This window comes from Phacochoerus africanus, chromosome 15 (genome assembly GCF_016906955.1).
Source record: "Phacochoerus africanus isolate WHEZ1 chromosome 15, ROS_Pafr_v1, whole genome shotgun sequence".
NCBI lineage: Eukaryota > Metazoa > Chordata > Mammalia > Artiodactyla > Suidae > Phacochoerus > Phacochoerus africanus.
The window spans coordinates 16,520,121-16,537,743 of record NC_062558.1 but is presented as its reverse complement, the minus strand read 5'-3'; the positions used below and the strand labels follow the sequence as shown (position 1 = coordinate 16,537,743).

The 17,623-nt window shown below is 51.9% G+C and overlaps 1 protein-coding gene and 1 long non-coding RNA gene across 9 annotated transcripts in view; one reads left to right on the top strand and one right to left on the bottom strand.

Annotated features, from left to right (window-relative positions):
- LOC125115903 (uncharacterized) overlaps positions 1-1,526 on the bottom strand; it is a 108,653-nt gene extending 107,127 nt beyond the window's left edge. For all 8 annotated transcript variants that reach the window (XR_007132201.1, XR_007132195.1, XR_007132199.1 and 5 more), the window contains exon 1: positions 115-1,526. This is a non-coding gene — a long non-coding RNA (uncharacterized LOC125115903). The remainder of the gene's footprint in view (positions 1-114) is intronic.
- Positions 1,527-13,224: 11,698 nt separating this feature from the next.
- LOC125116913 (uncharacterized) lies at positions 13,225-17,129 on the top strand. The gene is made up of 4 exons (XM_047762624.1): positions 13,225-13,258; positions 15,415-15,819; positions 16,203-16,432; positions 16,602-17,129. Exons 1-4 carry the CDS (start codon positions 13,225-13,227, stop codon positions 17,127-17,129), a joined length of 1,197 nt encoding a protein of 398 aa, XP_047618580.1.
- Positions 17,130-17,623: the final 494 nt, after the last annotated feature.

Genomic DNA, 17,623 nt, shown 5'->3' with positions numbered 1-17,623 from the left:
CTATTGCCTTCACTACCTTCTTAAGTATTTAAGTGGCCCTATCTACAGAAAGCTGCACCTGGAGATTCAGGTGTAACTCGACATTAAGGAAGGCTTACCTACAGGAAAACTTACCCGCTTTTGCAGGTAAACTGCCAAAAGCGACCTGGAGCTTCTGCGCTGGGTCCTGGGCGAGTCACGGATCTGCCATCCCCACAGTCCCTTCCCGGAGAGACAGGTCCAGAAAGGCCTTGTGGATAGATCGCCTTGCAGCCTCCAGCGGACACAGGACGCCCCGGTAACCCGAGCCCGCCGCTCCCTCCATTTGGGGAGGAAAAAAGAAAAAAAGGATGTGGGTGGGGGTGGGGCGGGGCTGGACAAAAAGGGAAGGAGGAAAATCCTGAGAAACGTGTTTTGGCAGGCCCGGCCTTCGGAGACCGCCATATGTGCTCCACATTGCGCCGCCCTGGTCTTTGATGTTTTTCCTGAAAGTAAAGACATCATTCTTTCTCCAATTGCGCCTGAGCCCCACAGACAGGAACACAGCGCGGACAGGACGCGAGCCCCCGGCAGACCAGCCACGTGGACCTAGGTGCTGCCGCGACGCCCTTGGCCCCTGTCTTTTCCAACGCGGACGCCGGCCGCGCTGGACGCGAGGCGTCCGGCCCACGGTGGCCAGAGACCCTCGTCTCTCTGGAGTTTTCTCAGTCGGCCCTCACGCGCCGACTGTCAGGTCTCCTTTGCCTTCCTCTACCCGTGTCCAAGCGGCGCGACGGGCTTCCGAGGGCCCTACATCCGCTCGGGCTCCTCCTTAGCACCGGGAAGCCACCCGCCAAAACCCCAGAGGGGAAAAGCCCCGCAGCCTAGCTGCAGGTGCGGAAGGTTGCTCGGGCGCGGACCCAGCTCTCGAGCTAAGCTAGGCTTCACCAATTGGGACACCACCCAAATGGGCGGGACGGGAGGGCTGGCCCAGGAGAGCTGCCTTGCTTCCGGTTCTCGGAAAGCGCTTCCGGGGCGCGTGCCACGTGGGCAGTAGCGGCGCCTGTGCCTAATTACAATTGGCTAAGGGGAACCTTAACACCAAAACAGAGTAGCAGCTACCTAGGCTAGTGGTAACGTCGGGGTGGGTGATGCCGGGGCCCCTGCAGTTAGTCATGATCAAGCCCCAGGGCTCAAACACGTCAGCCTCTGCCCTTAGCTGCCTAGAAGAAGGGAATTGAGGAAGCGAGGGACCAAGAGTCTCAGCCTCTCCACGGCATCCGTGGTTGCAGGTACTCTGTCACCACCCGGACGCCCTGTTGCCCACGTAAGTTCACTGGACGCACGAGGAAGGTCCCTGCTCCTGGTTGTCTGGCCCGAATGTGGCTCAGGCTCACCCTGACCCTCGTGGGGTCTGCTCACTTCTGACCTTGTCGTCAGAAGTCACAGTGATGTCCTGTCTGTTCAGCGGCTCAGCTAGAACGGGATCCCTTGTGTTTGGGTACTGTGTTGAAAGCTGGAGCAGGAGTTCCTGTCATGGCTTACCAGTTAACGAATCTGACTAGCATCCATGAGCATGCAGGTTTGATCCCTGGCCCCACTCAGTGGGTTAAGGATCCAGTGTTGCCCTGAGCTGTGGTGTGGGTTGCAGACGTGGCTGGGATCCTGCATTGCTGTGGCTGTGGTATAGGCCAGCAGCTACAGCTCCCATTGGACCCCTGGCCTGGGAACTTCCATATGCCTCAGATGTGACCCTAAAAAGCAAAAAAGGGGGTGGGGGGCAGATCCTCCTGAGTCGATCTCATTTGTGAGCCTATAGTTAACTGAACAGGCACAGGATATGCACATGGGCACCTTCTCTCAACAATTTCTCTCAAATAATTGTCCCCCCATCTGTCAACCAGCTCTATTGTCTCAGTGCCTCCTGTGTGCTCAGATCTTCCCAGGCCCTTCCAGGGATACAGGGCCACAGAAGGCCAGGTTCCTGCCCATGAATCTGGCTCAGGACTGGGAATTGGTGCGTTAGTGGAAGAAAGGGAGGGCACCTGTTAAAATTACTTCTTGTGCTTCACTTTTTTTTTCCTGGAATGAATCAAAGGCACCCAGAGAAGAATTTAATATTGCACGCTTGGACTTCGACTTGGTTTCCTTTTTCTGACCCTTCCTCAACCTGGCTTTCCCCTCTCAGGAGATTTGAAAATCCCCCTAGGAGGGTGGGTGGAGAAAGAGCCAGCCCAGGTAAGTATGGGAGCCACATGGTCTCGGGAATGAAAAAAAGGAAATCATCTCCAAATGCAGCCAGGCAGGTGGGGGTAGATGGATGCCGAAAGGGAAGAGGAAATCCGAATAACCCCCGGGCAGCCGACTCCATACCCGGTGGTGAGGTGTGAGAAACAGTCAACATTTGGAGCTCTGGAGTCAGAAGATTTTTGGCAGCTGTTAGATAACTTCCTGATCTGCAATAAAGTTCACGTGACCGAGAGGATGTTTCCGCACTTCTGTTGCCTGGCTACTTTCCTCTCTCTCCAAGTTTGCAAGTTCTAAAAGATTTTACTGGGTCCCAGTTGAATGGTGGTGCTGGCTGAATGTGAGCCCTGGAAGGACTCCTGGCGGCCAGGGACTGCTCCGGTGGGACAAAGTTAATTCCAATTTCACTGACCCAGGTGGCTCCGATTTCCAGCCACCAACCTGTCAGTTCTGGACACTCCACAGTCAAAACTAAACATTTTTTTTTTCCTATTTATGTATAGTTCCTGGCGCCCTCCTATCCCATCAGCTGAGTAACTAACTGGAATGCAATTTTCCATAATTTGGGCCTGACCAGTGTGGAAATACATGCAAGGTATTTACTTTTCTCAGTGACAAAAATTAAAAGGGAGCCTGGCACACAATGCAGGATTACCTGGGAAGTAGTGCACAGTTAGAGGGGCCCAGCACTGGCCAATCTTGAACCCTTCTCTCCCTGGGTCAAGGAAGGTGGAGGGGCTACCCAAGCAGCTCCCTATGGCCCAAATCCCTGCATTTGGTCATAGCTAGTGCAGTTGCCACCTCTCAGTCCCTATGGCCAGCTGGCCATTGCATCATTCTCACTCCCAGGCTCCCTACTCATATATGTGTGGCCTGGCCTGCCAGGCAAGTGGGTAGGAGACCTTGCTCCACTGGTATCAAGGATCCAGGAGTTCCCGTCGTGGCGCAGTGGTTAACGAATCCGACTAGGAACCATGAGGTTGCGGGTTCGGTCCCTGCCCTTGCTCAGTGGGTTAACGATCCGGCGCTGCCATGAGCTATGGTGTAGGTTGCAGACGCGGCTTGGATCCGACGTTGCTGTGGCTCTGGCATAGGCCGGTGGCTACAGCTCCGATTCAACCCCTAGCCTGGGAACCTCCATATGCCGTGGGAGCGGCCCAAGAAATAGCAACGACAACAACAAAAAAGACAAAAAAAAAAAAAGGATCCAGCTGGTTCCAGCCCTCTTTGAGGGACCAGCCCTTGGGGTGGTCAAATGTAAGCTTCTCAGATGTGCAGTAATAGAACTGGCTCTAGAACATAAGGATTAGATCTCACCCACTGGTCTGAGACTGTCAATTACTGAACAAGGTGTTTGTGAGACCCAAGGGAAGGACTTGGAGATCCAGAGTCTTGGGTTGCTGGTCAGGGTAGGGAGGTGGTCACTTAGAAAGCCACACCTCGAGGTGGGAAGGGGTGATGGCAATGCCTTCTGTCACATTTCCTGCATTTACAGGAAGAAAATAGGGATTTTTCCCAAAGATGAGTAATATGCAACATTGAGGATCACCAGGGCTAGAAGCAGCACTGTCAAACTCTTGTTGTGCACATATCTTCATTTTTCAAAGGCAAAGACAAATTGAGGCCAAGATGCTGGCTCAAGATCGCCAAGCCAGTAAGTCCAGAAGCCAGGACCCAGGCAGGTATACCTGGCCCCAAAATACATCAACTGGGAAGGAGCTCAAGTAGGATCATCCACATTCCTAATTCTGCAAGAATTGCCTTTCTGTCCTAACTCTTGAAGGCTTTTGGAAGGGAGGCGGCTGTCATCCTTAGCAAAAAGAGACTTACCTTAAACCTGCAGCAGGGAGGAAATGTGGGGTAATAAGTCTTCTTAAGTACGCCAGGAGAGTCTTCTCTTTCTGCCAGCCATAAGCACAGTATAGTCTAATTGTTTCGCATAACTGCGTGGCAGCCCTGCACTACTGCAAACTTGGGCTTCACCCAGCCAGAGTGGATACCAGAGCAGCAGCTGTGGATGTCATCACTGGTGCCATCCCTGCTCACAGCCATCTCAGAGAACCCAGGCTGTGCTGGTGTGCTCATTTGAAGAATGTGGGCTCCTGCCCCCTAATTTTTCTTGCCCAGGCTCAGCATCCCGGAGAGAAAAGAAAAAGGGAAAGGTAAACCTAAATAGAGGATGGAGACGATTGGGACTGAGACTGTCTTTGTAGGAGAGGAAACAGAAAAAAAGCTTCCCCTGGAGTTCCCATTGTGGCGCAGTGGTTAACGAATCCGACTAGGAACCATGAGGTTGCGGGTTCAGTCCCTGCCCTTGCTCAGTGGGTTAACGATCCGGCGTTGCCGTGAGCTGTGGTGTAGGTTGCAGACGCGGCTCGGCTCGGATCCCGCGTTGCTGTGGCTCTGGCGTAGGCCGGTGGCTACAGCTCCAATTCGACCCCTAGCCTGGGAACCTCCATATGCCGCGGGAGCGGCCCAAAGAAATAGCAAAAAGACAAAAAAAAAAAAAAAGAAAAAAAGCTTCCCCAGTCAACTCCCTAACCATAATAGTCTCCCACCCCAGGCCTACACACTCATCTTCCTTGCCTCTGGCTTTTTCTGCTCTCTCACACCCTCTCGTTTCCCTCTGCAAATGCTTCAAATCCAAAATCTAATGCATTTTCTCTAGAGCCTAAGCAAGCAGTCACTACACAGCCTCTTTGTAGATGAAGGGAAATGGTGGAGGAGGGTCCAGGATACCCTGAAGCAACTCTTGACCAAGTGCTGGGAGGTGGCTGTGTGCAAATAACAATGTTTGGGGAAAAAATGGAGTTCTGCTCTGGCATAGCAGGTTGAGGATCTGGTGTTGTCACTGCAGTGGCTTAGGTCACTGCTGTAGCCTGGGTTCGGTCCCTGTCCCTAGGAACCTCCACATGACTTGGGCAAGGCCAAAACCAAAAACCAACCGAAGAAAACAAACAAAAGACTCCAGTGTGTGGGAGGTAGAGCTCCAGGGGTTTCACCACCAAAAGTTGACACGTGGGTTTCCAGAGTCCCACTCAGTCATCCTCCCAACTTGGGGGGAGTTGTCCCTTTTGCTCACTGGACAGACTCTAAACTGGCCCTGACAAGTAGAGGAAGGGCTCAGGTGACTCTTAGAAGTTAGGAACCACATTAATCCCTTCCTAGGCCTCCCCAGGCTGAAGAGCCACCCTCTGGGACCAGTTTAGATGTTGTTGGTAGAGCAGGAACAAGTTCAGTGAATGAGAGCTTAAATCTTCTCAACCCTGGTATGATGGAGAAAGAAAAGTGACCCTGAGGGACATGTGTGTGATGGATTCTGGACTCCTCTGGTTGACTAAGAGTCTGGTAACTGACTTGTGGATATTTTGGAGGAATAGGTGTAAAGGCACTATAGCTTGTGTAGTGTCCAAAACTTTAAGTCCCTACCCTGGGATTTCCCATTGCCACCATCACCCTCTAGGAGTGCATGCTGGAGGCTCACAGAAGGCAGCCCGACCCCCTCCCAAGGCTACCAGGAGACCTGTCCCAGGCTGCAGGACCCCTCAGTGTGTCATCAACTCCCAGGACATTGCTAGAAGCACAGAATGGTACTGAGAGGCCTGGAGTTTGTTTGCAGGCACAGATCTATGGCTCTGGCCAGGTCCCTCCTCTCTGCACCTCAGTTTCCTTGCAGGTACACAGGGTCTGGAAATACTCCTCTTACAATTTGTGAAGATTAAACAATATGCAACCTGTAAAATGCTCCACACATAACAGGCTCCCATTAAAAGTTAGTTCAGGAGTTCCTGTCGTGGCTCAGCGGTAACAAACCCAACTAGTATCCATGAGGACGTGAGTTTAATCCCTGGCCTCACTCAGTAGGTTAAGGATCTGGTGTTGCGGTGAGCTGTGGTGTAGGTTGCAGATGTGGTTCAGATCTGGCGTTGCTCTGGCTGGGGTGTAGGCAGCAGCTGCAGGTCCAATTTGACCCCTAGCCTGGGAACCTCCATGTGCTGCAAATATAGCCTAAAAAGACAAAACAAACAAACACACACAAAAAAAACTTCCTTCCTCCCCCACCCTGCTGTCCTGGAGGTAAGGAGCAAGCAAAATTCATTGCTCCCCTTTTCTTGATGGAAGAATTGGAGTTGGGGTCCCAGAAGGAGGGGCAGAGGATTACCCTTGCCTTCCCCCGACTTTTCAGATTGAAGCCTCAGGGCCACTGGCCTCAGTCCTGCTGAGGGAGCTACTCCCCAGCCCCACCGTGTGCTCTAGGAACCCAGGGCCAGGCCCAGCTGAGGGCTACATTGTAGATGCAGCAACCCAGGTCCAGTGCACTGTAACTGGACTCTGAGGACCCACTCCTCCTGGTGCTGTATATCTGGGAGCCAGTGCCAATCAACAGAGGCCATTCAGCAGCCAAAGAGCTACCTACTCTTGATGTAGGGAGTGGTGTGGCTTCCTCACCATCTTGACCACTTTCTCCTCTGCTCTGCCACTTTCTCCTGCTTGGCTCCACCTCCGCCCCCCACTCCCTCACCGCTGCCCCCACCCCAGGTCTCTGGAGGAGCTGCTGTTCTCCTTGCAGCTTCCTGGCAGCCAGAAGAGAGTGAGGGGCATTGGATTCAGCAGAAGCTCTCTTTGTGTGCCTTACTGCCCAGATGCCTGGGGCCTGGTGCTCCTGAAGGGAAGGCAGGAGGTGGTGCCTACCATGCAGCCCAGGTCATACTCCTGGTCCTGACCGAGGCCTGGAGCAAGGCTTTGTTCATTGAAAAATCGTCCATCTAGCCACACATAATTACCAAAAGCCAGAGCAGTCCCCACACCCTTCCCTCCCCAACAACTGCCTCCTCCACCTGCTTGAAGGTCAAGGCTAAGACCTCCTCCATACTTGTGCAGCCCACCAGCCTTTCTGGGGTCGGGAAATAGATCCCAAGAGAGGAGAGAAGGAAGCCAACAGGACCCATGCCGAGAGCTGTCCTAGTTCCCATCATCAGGAGAAGTCTGATGAAGGCCTCCGTAGCTTTGCGGGAGGGCTGGCTTGGCGCATGGAAGTATTTAGCAGGTTCAGTGCTATTACTGCCTAACAGGGTGTGAAAAGTAATATGAATGTGAAATACTGTGGGAAAATGGAGAGTTTCCAAAGCAGGCAGCAAGGCCCCTCCCAGGCCTGGCCTGCAAGGCTCAGAGTCTCTGCTGCCCATGCGTGGTGCCAGGAGGCAATGACGTGGCAAGTAGTAGTATAGAGGGGACTTGCAGGGGAGGGATGAGGGAACAGAGAGGGGACTTGGGGGGGAGGGATGAGGGGCCAGAGAGGGAGTGGGGTGCACATCAAGACCACCCCCCCCCTCAAGCTGGCAGCACACTCCAGAAATTTGAGTAATGCTCCCTGCTCCTGATTCACAAGGTTGACACCAGGTGGCTTCACCACTTCCCCTGGAAAGACTTGGAGTATGCAAATAGGTTAGGCTGAAAAGAATGAGACAGACTGTGGATCCACTGGGTAGATTACAAGAGGTATGTAGGCACTTTCTACAGGAGGTGGGATGGAAGAGAAAAGGCGTGGTCCTGGTTGATACAAACTTCTCCGGGAGATTCCAGAGCACACAAACCCGAGGAGCATCCCCACAGTGTGCCCTGCGGACAAGGGCCTGGCCTTGTGGTCTGACTCTAAACCCGAACTTCCTCCTACACAGATGTATTCAGGTTCTCCAAGCTCCGAGCTCCAGGGCCTCCCCAGTCCCTAATTGTTTGACGCCCCAACCACGAGCAGGCTTCACAGGGAGCCAGGTCCTAGGCCGCATCCCCGCGCTGCTTTGGAGCCCAGGCGCCTACTCCACGGGAGAGGGCAGGGTCCTCCAGCAAGGCCTGGAGCCGTGGTCTCCCAGTACAGCAGAGAACCAGCCCCTGACGCCAATGCGCTCTGCCACCGAATGAGAGGCTCTCGAAGGCCAGTCTTCCTGGAGCAACATAGCGGCCCGGGGGCCGAGCTACCAAGGCCTCCCTTTGAAGAGGTGTTGCCCTGCTTGGTCAGGCGCCTAGTCAGTTTGGAAACGCTCGTACCGCCTGCTCCCATTTTCTGCTTTCAGGGTCTCGTGCGGGGAGAGACAGCCGGCCTCCAGGTTCTCCAGACCCGACTGCAGCCGAACCACTGGGCCACTGCGCGTTCGGTGGCAGACGGTATGGGTTTGGAGACAGACCCGCAGCGCATTATTCTGAAGCACGAGTACTGAGCTCAATCACGAGTGGGCGACTGTAGTCACCCTGGTGAGCACCCTGGGATCGTAAACCCGAGCTCCACGACCTGGCGTCTCCAGGGGTGCTTATGCAAGCAGAGAGGAGGCGGGCGTGGGCCCGGGCGCGCTCGCGTGGTGGGAGGGCGGGGCCGCGGGTACTGGACCGGCAGGCAGAACCCGGCGCTCCCGGGACCCCAGCCTCCAGGTTCGGTCCTCGAGGCCTGAGCCTCGTGAGTTAGGCCCGGCGCGCTACTTCCCGCGGGCGCGAAAAACAGAGCGCGCGCTCGGACTTCCTCCGCGGGCGCCGGCGGCCCAGCGCTCCTACCGGCGTCGCGGGCCTGTCTCCCCCGTGAGCTCACTTCCTCCCCGCGGCCTCCCGAACCGCTCCCGGCCAGCGCGCGGGGCTTGCTCAGCGCCCTTGGGCTCTGCACCAGGCGACGTCCGCGAGCTGCGAGGAATTCTTCCGGGAGGAAAAGCGAAACCTCAACCTCTGGAAAGAGTGGAAATGGCCTCTTTCGTGGACCGACTCCGATCCCCGGCCGGGAGCCCGAAGCGGCCGGGGAGATGAAGCCGAAATTCGAGACTCGGTCCGGAGGCCTGCATCTCTCGCCGTCTTTCTTTTCTCTCGTTTGTTCTTTCCTTCTTTCTCTCCCACCCCTGGTCCCCTAGTTTCTCTACACCTGTGTTTACAAAATTCATATGTGGGCAAGTTTAAAAAGCAGTTTCGCGTTTTAAAGTCGGCAGCAGCTGAGGGTGAATTGCAAATAGGATTGGATTTAATTAGCTGGTAATTCTCCTCTCCTGCCCCCTTAATTAAACAGAGATTCTAGCGGTGCTTCAGGGCCCGCAAGTGATTATGACAAGCATACTTTACATTTACATTAAAATGCTGTCCCCGGGGTGTAATCCAAGACCGGGCTCCATTTATTCGGATTTCGAACCTGAACCTGAACGCTGAGGCCTGAAAACTGCTCCCGGTCCTGAAAGTCTGGTTTGCGGGGGGGCTCTTCAGTTTTCTTGCTGATTTTTCATTTTGTCGGGTTCTGTTTCTGAGGCTTAAGGAAAGACCACCGACGACTGCCCAGGCCCCTCTGTATCCGACCCGACAGTCTTCAGCCTCAGACCCCGCGGAAGCGCACGCCAAAGAATGACAAAACTTTTTTTTTAAAACTGAATTTGTGCAAAACCGAGAGTCAGTTTTAGGGTGGGGGGTGGCCCCCCATCCTAAAGAGAGACCCCCAAGCAGTATCTTCAGTCCGGACAGGGAACCGTATCTGGCTGCCCCGCGGGTGAATGGTTCCCCTGAAGAGACCCAGCAGCCTGGTTCCCTGACTAAGTAAGCAATCTCTCTCTTCCTGAACTCTCTTCATCTTATCTTTCTGTGGTGGTGAGATCGTGGCTAGTCCCCTGGCTGGGCCCCAGCCTCTCTCTGGCCCAAGGAACCAGCCTCCTGGAACCCAGTACCCGGCGCACCAACATGGGACACCGCAGTTCTAGATGTCCCCTACTTTGCCTCCCCGCCGCCTGACAACTTCCAGGCTCTAGACTAAGTGCGGGTCCCTTTTGTCACCAGATCCACCAGTGCTTTGGATGAGAGCTGCTTCACTTTTGGAAACACCATTCCGTTTTCTCAAGGGAGAAGAATCTGTCCTCCTGTACTGGCTTAAACACACCCGTGACAAAGTATCTGTGATGTGAAAACATCAACCTCTAATAGCTGCCTTGGAGTCCACTAAATAAAAGCTTTCAGGAAGTGTGAAGATAGGCCTCCAGTAACCCACCCCTAGGTTATCATTTCTTAAGCTACTTTTCTTCCCATTGGCCCTCTACATCATTTTTTTCTTCAAAACTTTTCCTACTGCCATCTCCTCCTTGTTTATACCTTCATCTTTCTTAAAGGAGAGGTCTTGGGAAATAACTACCCAAGGAGAAGAGAGAAACTCCGCAGCCCTAGTTTCCCTCATTAGTTGCACCTGCTGGCCAGGAACCAGGAGCATTTTTGAACTTGAGTCTTCCCACCTATAAAGAAGGGGTTAGAACTCTAAAGACCCATTTTCACTCAAACTCTATACTGTTAAGACAAAACTTTTCTTCTGTATTTCTGAATGTTTGAAGACACACACACATGCACACATCCTCACTCCAGTAATGTTCTGTGCCAAGAGGCAGATGAGGAGGACGTTTTAAACCTCTGCTGGTGTCATCTTCGGCTGGTTCCTCCCAGACTAGCCTTCCTTTCTGGGCATGAAAAAGAGCCTCAGGGTAGAGAACACCAGGGGTAGGTCTGATCACGGCCACCATCCAAGACCACTTATGGTCACGTGATTCATCAGGACCTTTAATCCTCATCTGACCCTGATGATTCAAGCACCACCAGTGAAATCCCATAAAACTGGCCAAGAGGCTGGCCAACATATGCACACATTAATTAGAGTTATGTGAGCCTTTGGCTTCCAGTCTGATGAACAGCTTCAGGGAGGCAGGGGGCAGGGCTTTGAGGTTCTTTTCACCTACCAGTGCCCTTTGGTCCTACCAGGGCATCAGCTGAACTCAGTGGGTGATCTGAAAACTATCCTCCTTTGGAAGGTGGCTTAACCACAGTAACTAAGGCTAAAACCTGGCAGTGGGTTCCTAAAAGGGACAGGCAAGAATCTGTTCAGAGAAGGGAAAGAGATTCAGCAGTGAGATTTTATTGTTATTAGTGCATGTGATATTATTATGAGAGAGGGGCAGAAAAATCCCAAAGTGAAAGAGGAGAAATGTTTGGCTTTAATAGAAGGCATGGAGACTTAGCAACCCTGTCCCTGAAAACACACACGTGCACAGAGTAATAGCTAGATATAGTTCATCAAGAAGCTAAAGATGCTTTCAACCTCACTTATAAGGATCAGGGAAGCTTGAGCCAATTTAGCAACTGCAATTCCGAACAGGTACCAGGAAGTCACCCAACAGCACAGATAGCAGAACTGGCCCCATCCCTAGCAGATCTTCTTCATCTGCATCTGATTCTTAGATGGAGAATGGTCAGGGTCAGTCACTCTTGGGCAGCAAGACCTCCTAGGCTCTCTGAAGGCTGCACCTATATAAGTCAAGTTGCCATCTGCTCTGTATAGGGAGCAATGAACTCTGGCTTTATTTTTGTCTCCTTGAATAGTTTTTTTTTGTTTGTTTGTTTGTTTGTTTTGTCTTTTTGCCTTTTCTAGGGCTGCTCCAGGGCATATGGAGATTCCCAGGCTAGGGGTCTAATCAGAGCTGTAGCCACCGGCCTACGCCAGAACTACAGCAACGAGGGATCTGACCCGTGTCTGCGACCTACACCACAGGTCATGGCAACTCAGAATCCTTAACCCACTGAGCAAGGCCAGGGTTCGAACCCGCAACCTCATGGTTCCTAGTCGGATTTGTTAACCACTGCGCCATGGCAGGAACTCCATTTGTCTTCTTGAATGTAAAGGGCAGAACTCAGGATGGCTATCAAGTCTACATATACTAACTTGTTATGCTGCAGAATTTATCTCAGTTGTTTTAAAACACATGTGCATTTCCCAGTCCCCCCCACACACACACACCATTTATAACTCATGCAAAAGATCTACAGGCCAGACCGTGGCAAAACCTCTCTGATCTTAAGAGGAAATTTGTGTATTATTTGATGGATAACAATTTAGTTCTTTTAAATTTGGGGGGCACACCCAAAAAAATGAGGAGCCACATTCTCACAGTTTCAAATTTGATAACCTTGGTTTTTCTGCTTGCTTTTCTTTCTTTCCTCCTTCCCTTTTTCCTTACACTTTGAATTCAGCCACAGAGAAAAGCCAATTCAGTTTGGCGCCTTAGTGCTCATTTGTTCGGCATGTGCCCTGTCTTTTCCTCCTCAGATATTTCAAAATTACCATCAGGAGGCATCTCACACCCTGACCAGATTGTATTTGGCATGAGCCTCTTTAAATTCTTCAAAGCTTCTAGAAATCTCCCTCCCATCCCCCAAGGCCTTCAGATCAGCAGAACAGATACAAATGGAGTAACTTGCATCCTTCTGGATCCCAAGAGCATCTCCTCCTATTTGCTTTTCTATGCATTAGGAAGCTCTGGAGGAATATGCAAGAAATGAATAACAACTGGAAGAAAGGCTATTCACAGATGCATTTTGTATATTTTTGAACCTTGAGAATGTATTGCCTAATCATTAGAAATGAATCTGATCAGGTTATATATGATAGATACTAGATGCTGAATATATTTAAACATAATGTCACAACTTGTGGAGGGGATCTAGAGGCCATCTACTGAGAATATGGGATTAAAAATATATAATAAGCTTTTTGTTTTGTTCAATGGGTCATAAATTGGAAATCTGACTAGAAAATAACATTTTTATGCAGAAGTGTGAAATTTTAGGTGAGGCGAAGTGAACACTACTCTTGTTCCCACATGGGAATATTTGCCAATTGAAAGCCATTTGCTCCTCCAGGTAAGCCAGGCCACTAGAAACATGGATTTATAGGACTGGCCAAAGCCTCAGGCCTAAGTGGAAAGGCTAAGTTAGGACACAACTGAAAAAGGATTGACATCTCCTCATAGATGCTTGAAAATGGACCGTTTCTTGTACAGGGAGGACTAGACCCTTCCCTAGGAATGGCTGCTGGTCAGCGCCCTCCCCTCTTCTCCGCTCAGGATGGGCTGAACAGTTTGTCCTAGCATACCTGCCCCTTTCCCTTTAACCAGCTACAAAAGTCCTTATTAGGCAAATTCTACTCAGGAAGCCTGAATCAAAAAAAGAAGGGTCAAAATTCCCTTAGTGATGTTAATTCGGAAACCAACCGGTCAGCTAAGCAGTGAGTTGAATAACCTACTCACTCCACCCCCAGATCGTTAAATGGCCCCTGGATGCCTATGAGCCTTTAAATTAGAACTCCACCGCTCTTAAAAAAAATATGCAAATAAACAACTCTACCCCAACGGAGGTGCATCTCATCAGCTCACACTACAGTTTACACCGCCAGCAGTTTTTCCTGTAGCTAATAAACAACTTAAACCACTCCTAAGGCAAAGGCCAATTGCAAAATGAAAGAGACTCCTAAAAGCTTATATTTAAAGGTATGGTATATAGAAAACCACAAGGAGAATCATCTCTGCTCTACCCACTCCTGTTACTATACAATCCTCCCCCAAACACAAAATCAGACCCTCTTCTCCCATGAAAACAGGTGGTATGATCAACCAAGGGATTTCTAAGGAGGTACTCAGTTATATCTGAAAATGGGAGGCTTCAGAAGAGGGACCAGAGGAAAGAAAAGGGCAATGTTTATGAGACCCCAAAAAGTGCCATTTGGGGAAACCAGTAGGGCAGGATGGAAGGGGAGGAAGTTGAAAGAGCCCTTAGTTTCCCCAGATGTTTGCAGCAGCTGGAACATATGGTGGCAGTGTTTTCCAAATATGACAAGGGATAGAAAGTACAATTCTCCCCTGCCCTCCCATGCCTTCCCTCAAAGATACATGTTCACGCTGGAGACTTTCCCTCTTTCCACAGGGAATGAGCAGAGGTCACTTAGAACCAATTCTCATCATTTAGTAAAAATAACAGTCATTATGGAAGCAACAGAAGGAATCAAGGTGTTTGTACTAAAAAAAAAAATAAGATCAGTCTGGCCTGGAGTGGGAATATCCAAAGGGGTTCTTCATATTTCATTTTTTATAAAGTCTTTTCCCTAAAGGATATACTTTCATTAGTTCATAAAAGCACGAATAGATGAGAGAGAGAGGCAAAGAGGAAGTCCGTGTCTGCATACGCGCGATAGTGCGCGCACTCCGCTTTGGGCGCGGGTAGGTAAGCGGGTCTGAGTGGAAGATGGGATCCGGGTGCCGCCCACTCCCGCAGGCAGAGGTCAGGCACCCAGGGTGGAGGGTGGAGGAGCCTCTGTGAGGCTGCCTCTCTTCTGCCTCTATTTCTTAGTTCTTATGTTTCGGTGGGTTCTGTCGAAGCTCCTAAATGCCCTAAGTCCAAGACTTTACTCACCTACAGACCACGTGCTTTTTCTAGAAAGTTTGCTAAAAATTTAACTCGGTGAAGTTTATTTGTTGGGGCCTCAGTGCCAGAGCCTTGGAGGGAGGGAAATGGGTTTTCTGGTGACTTTCCCTTTTTTTTGGACCCGGATTGGAGAGGTTTACCTCCCCCATCTCCCAAGGACTGCTCCAGACTGAGAGGACCCTGCCAACAGGAATCGCCTGGCCCCTCCAGCCGCTTTGACTTCTTGCACTCCATTTCTTAAAGTGAGTCCGAATCACACAACCAGCGTCAATTCGCCGCGTTTTCCAGGAAAACGTTTGAATCCGCAGCACTGATTTCATACTTAGAAGTCAGTAGAAGTTTTGAAATTTTTGTAAAATACCACCTGGATGATTTATTGTCCGTCTAGGCCAGATTAGCAAACCCCACACGCATACTCAATGTTTAAATCACACCCCAGAACGCGGAGAAAACGTTTCAATAGGGATCGACACGCAACAGAGGAAAACTGGAGCACTAATTATTTCTCTTTTTTGATTTCCTGTTTCTAAAAAAAGCTTTGGTATCAAGGACGAGTTAGGTAATGTGAACTACAAGGCTAGCAGGTCGCTGTCATTTAAGCACAATCACAGTTCGTAGTTCAAGGAAAACTGCCTTTAATTGACACCGTGTATATATTCTTCTGCTCCTCTCGGCTGCCCAGGCAGGAACGCCCCCAAGAGTATTTATTTCTAGGGCTGGAAACAAAACAACTAACCCGGTCTGCTGCGTAAGAGAGCGTTCCAAGATGGACTGCCGGAGAAAGGCTTTTTGACCCCAGTGGAAATTAGTCATATTGACAGACTCCCGGGGAAGGTAAATTACACCGCGCGCTGACGTTACGCAGAAGCGCGCCCGGTTGCCACTCCGCCTCGGCGCCCGCGGGGCCAGAGGCTCATTTGGTTTCTCCAAAATTCGGACAAAGCCCCACTCTGCTTTTCTAAGGAGATGAAGAGAGCGGTAAAAAAAGATGCTGGAGAGAAAAGAGACAAGAAAAAAACGAAACATGGACGGGAAGAGAAGTGCTGCGCGCCCTTGACGCGGGCGAGCTGAAGGTCCGGAGAGAAGAAACGGAGTCCGCAGGGGAGGGAGGGAGGGGAGAGGCGGGGAGGGAGAGGGCCGCGCCGCTCCGGACTCCCAGGTCCGCCACTTGGGAGGTCCTGGCCCCAGCGCAGGCCCGGCCAAATGTCCCCCCGGGAGGCTCGCGGCTCGGGCGGGGTCGCAATTACACCTCGACTCCAGGCGAGGACTTAAAAACCGAGTGGCGGGGGCTGAAGTCTGGAAGCAAGGCCCTGCGGTCATCAGAGGGGGGCCTGGCCCGTGCACGGGAACCTTTTACAAGGCATGTGGGTACAAGAAAAAAAAAAAAATCAAAATAAGCCACTTTCATCCGGCGTGGGCCGTGAAAATAAAAGCTGCCTTCTAGAGGGGGCTGAGCGGGAGTTTTGAAATTCAGTGTGTGTTTTGCTGTTTTACAGAGTTTTGTGATTTTACTTGATAACCAGGGGAATCGTGGGGGGAATAATAGCCAGATTTTTTTTTTTTTCCCAGGAGAGGGCTATAATAGAGGTTAACAGGTTTCTCCCAAATCAGCTAGAGCCCCCGGATTGCAAGCAACTACATACACCATAGAGATCATTATACAGAGTGGGGAGTGGGGAACAGCCAGGCCGGATTACTATTGACATAAAATAGGATCTGGTGGTCTCACCTCTTTTCTTTCTAAGACTGAGTCTGCAGAAGAGCAGAAAGAGTCAAAAGCACGGCAGCTGAATTTACCAGAGGTTGGACCAGAAGGCTTTGCTACAAAAGGCCCGGGTCGGCGCTCAAAGAGACGGAATTCGTCCAGCTAAGCCCGAGCCGGGCCCTCGAGGTGGAGAAGGCGGCCCCTCCAGGACAGGCCGGGCCGGGAGAAGCCACTGGCCCTGCCTCCGACCGCAGCACCTTGGGCCTCGCGTCTGCGGTATTTTTAGCTCCTTTCTCGGTTCCCTAGAGGCTCTTTTGTAGGCTGAACTAAGCTGTCCTGGCTCGGAGGGTTATGGGAGTAGGTGCGGGCAGTTGCACCGGTATTTATAAAGAGAGAAAAATGTCTTATCTTGAAATTAAAACAAAACAAAACTCACTCTCTCCAGGTTTCTGCCCTTCCTTCCTTTTCTCTCTTCCGCCCTCGGCCGAGGCACCTGGGAACACGTGGAACTCCCCAGTTAAGAGGACCCTGGGGTACGGATAAGTGGGGTCTGGAGGTCCGAGCAAGATCGGAGTGCGGCGCGTCTTTCACCCTCTCTCCCGGCCTAGGCACCCTGGGGAGGAGACGGGCGCGGGGGAGGAATCTCCGTCGCCTCGGAGGAGGTAACGACGGGGCTGTTTATTTTTTAAATAAACGTAGGTTTAAAAATAAGTCCAAGTGTTTCTGCAATCGAGTTTCCAACCCGATCTGGGTCCAGGAAGACGAAACATGGGGCCCCACTCTCAAGTGGGCGGATGTTGGTTGTGTGGAAAGCAGAGTCCCGCTGTGTCCTCTCTCACCTGGGAGTATCCATCGCCCCTTTCTCCCCACCCGGGAACACACTGGATTCCCGAAGCTCCGGAGGCCGCCGGCACGGCCTTCCTGGCCCGAGCAGACCGCTCCCGCCCCTTCCCCAGTTCCGCGCGGCTCCTGAATTTGCCTAGGCTGGCGTGATGGCGCTCCGCTGGGGTAGACGGGAATGGGAAGCGGGCCCAGGTCGGGCTGGGCGCTCCCCGCTTCTTCCTGAGGTTCCATCCTCCCGCCCCCAGCTCTCCCCCGGCCGGCTGTCCACCTAGCTGCCTGGGGTGCCCTGAGTTACCCCACGCCGCGCCCCTACCCACCGGATTGCCTTGTGGGGGGGGCCCCTCGGTGCTGAGTCGAAGGCGAGGCGCTGCGGGCGGGGCAGACAGGAATCACCGGGCCGCCAGGTCTGCGCTCTTAGCAGCCGGCTAGCCCTGTGGGTCGAAGATGCTCGGAGGAGGAGGAAGTGCAGAGAAAAAAGAAGTGTGTGTGTGTGTGGGGGGGAGAACCTAACATACACACACGCACGCAAAACCAACTTTGGGGTTGGACTTTTTCAGTTTCACACGAAGCGACCTGGAGTATCTGGAGAAGGTTTTTGAAGACGTTTAGGAGGGAGGGAGGTTC

Coding starts and splice junctions, on each gene's coding strand:
- LOC125116913 (XM_047762624.1), top strand. CDS start 13,225: ATGTTAATTCGGAAACCAACCGGTCAGCTAAGCA. Junction 15,820..16,202: donor ACCTTTTACAAGGCATGTGG/GTACAAGAAAAA, acceptor TCTAAGACTGAG/TCTGCAGAAGAGCAGAAAGA. Junction 16,433..16,601: donor CCTTGGGCCTCGCGTCTGCG/GTATTTTTAGCT, acceptor CACTCTCTCCAG/GTTTCTGCCCTTCCTTCCTT.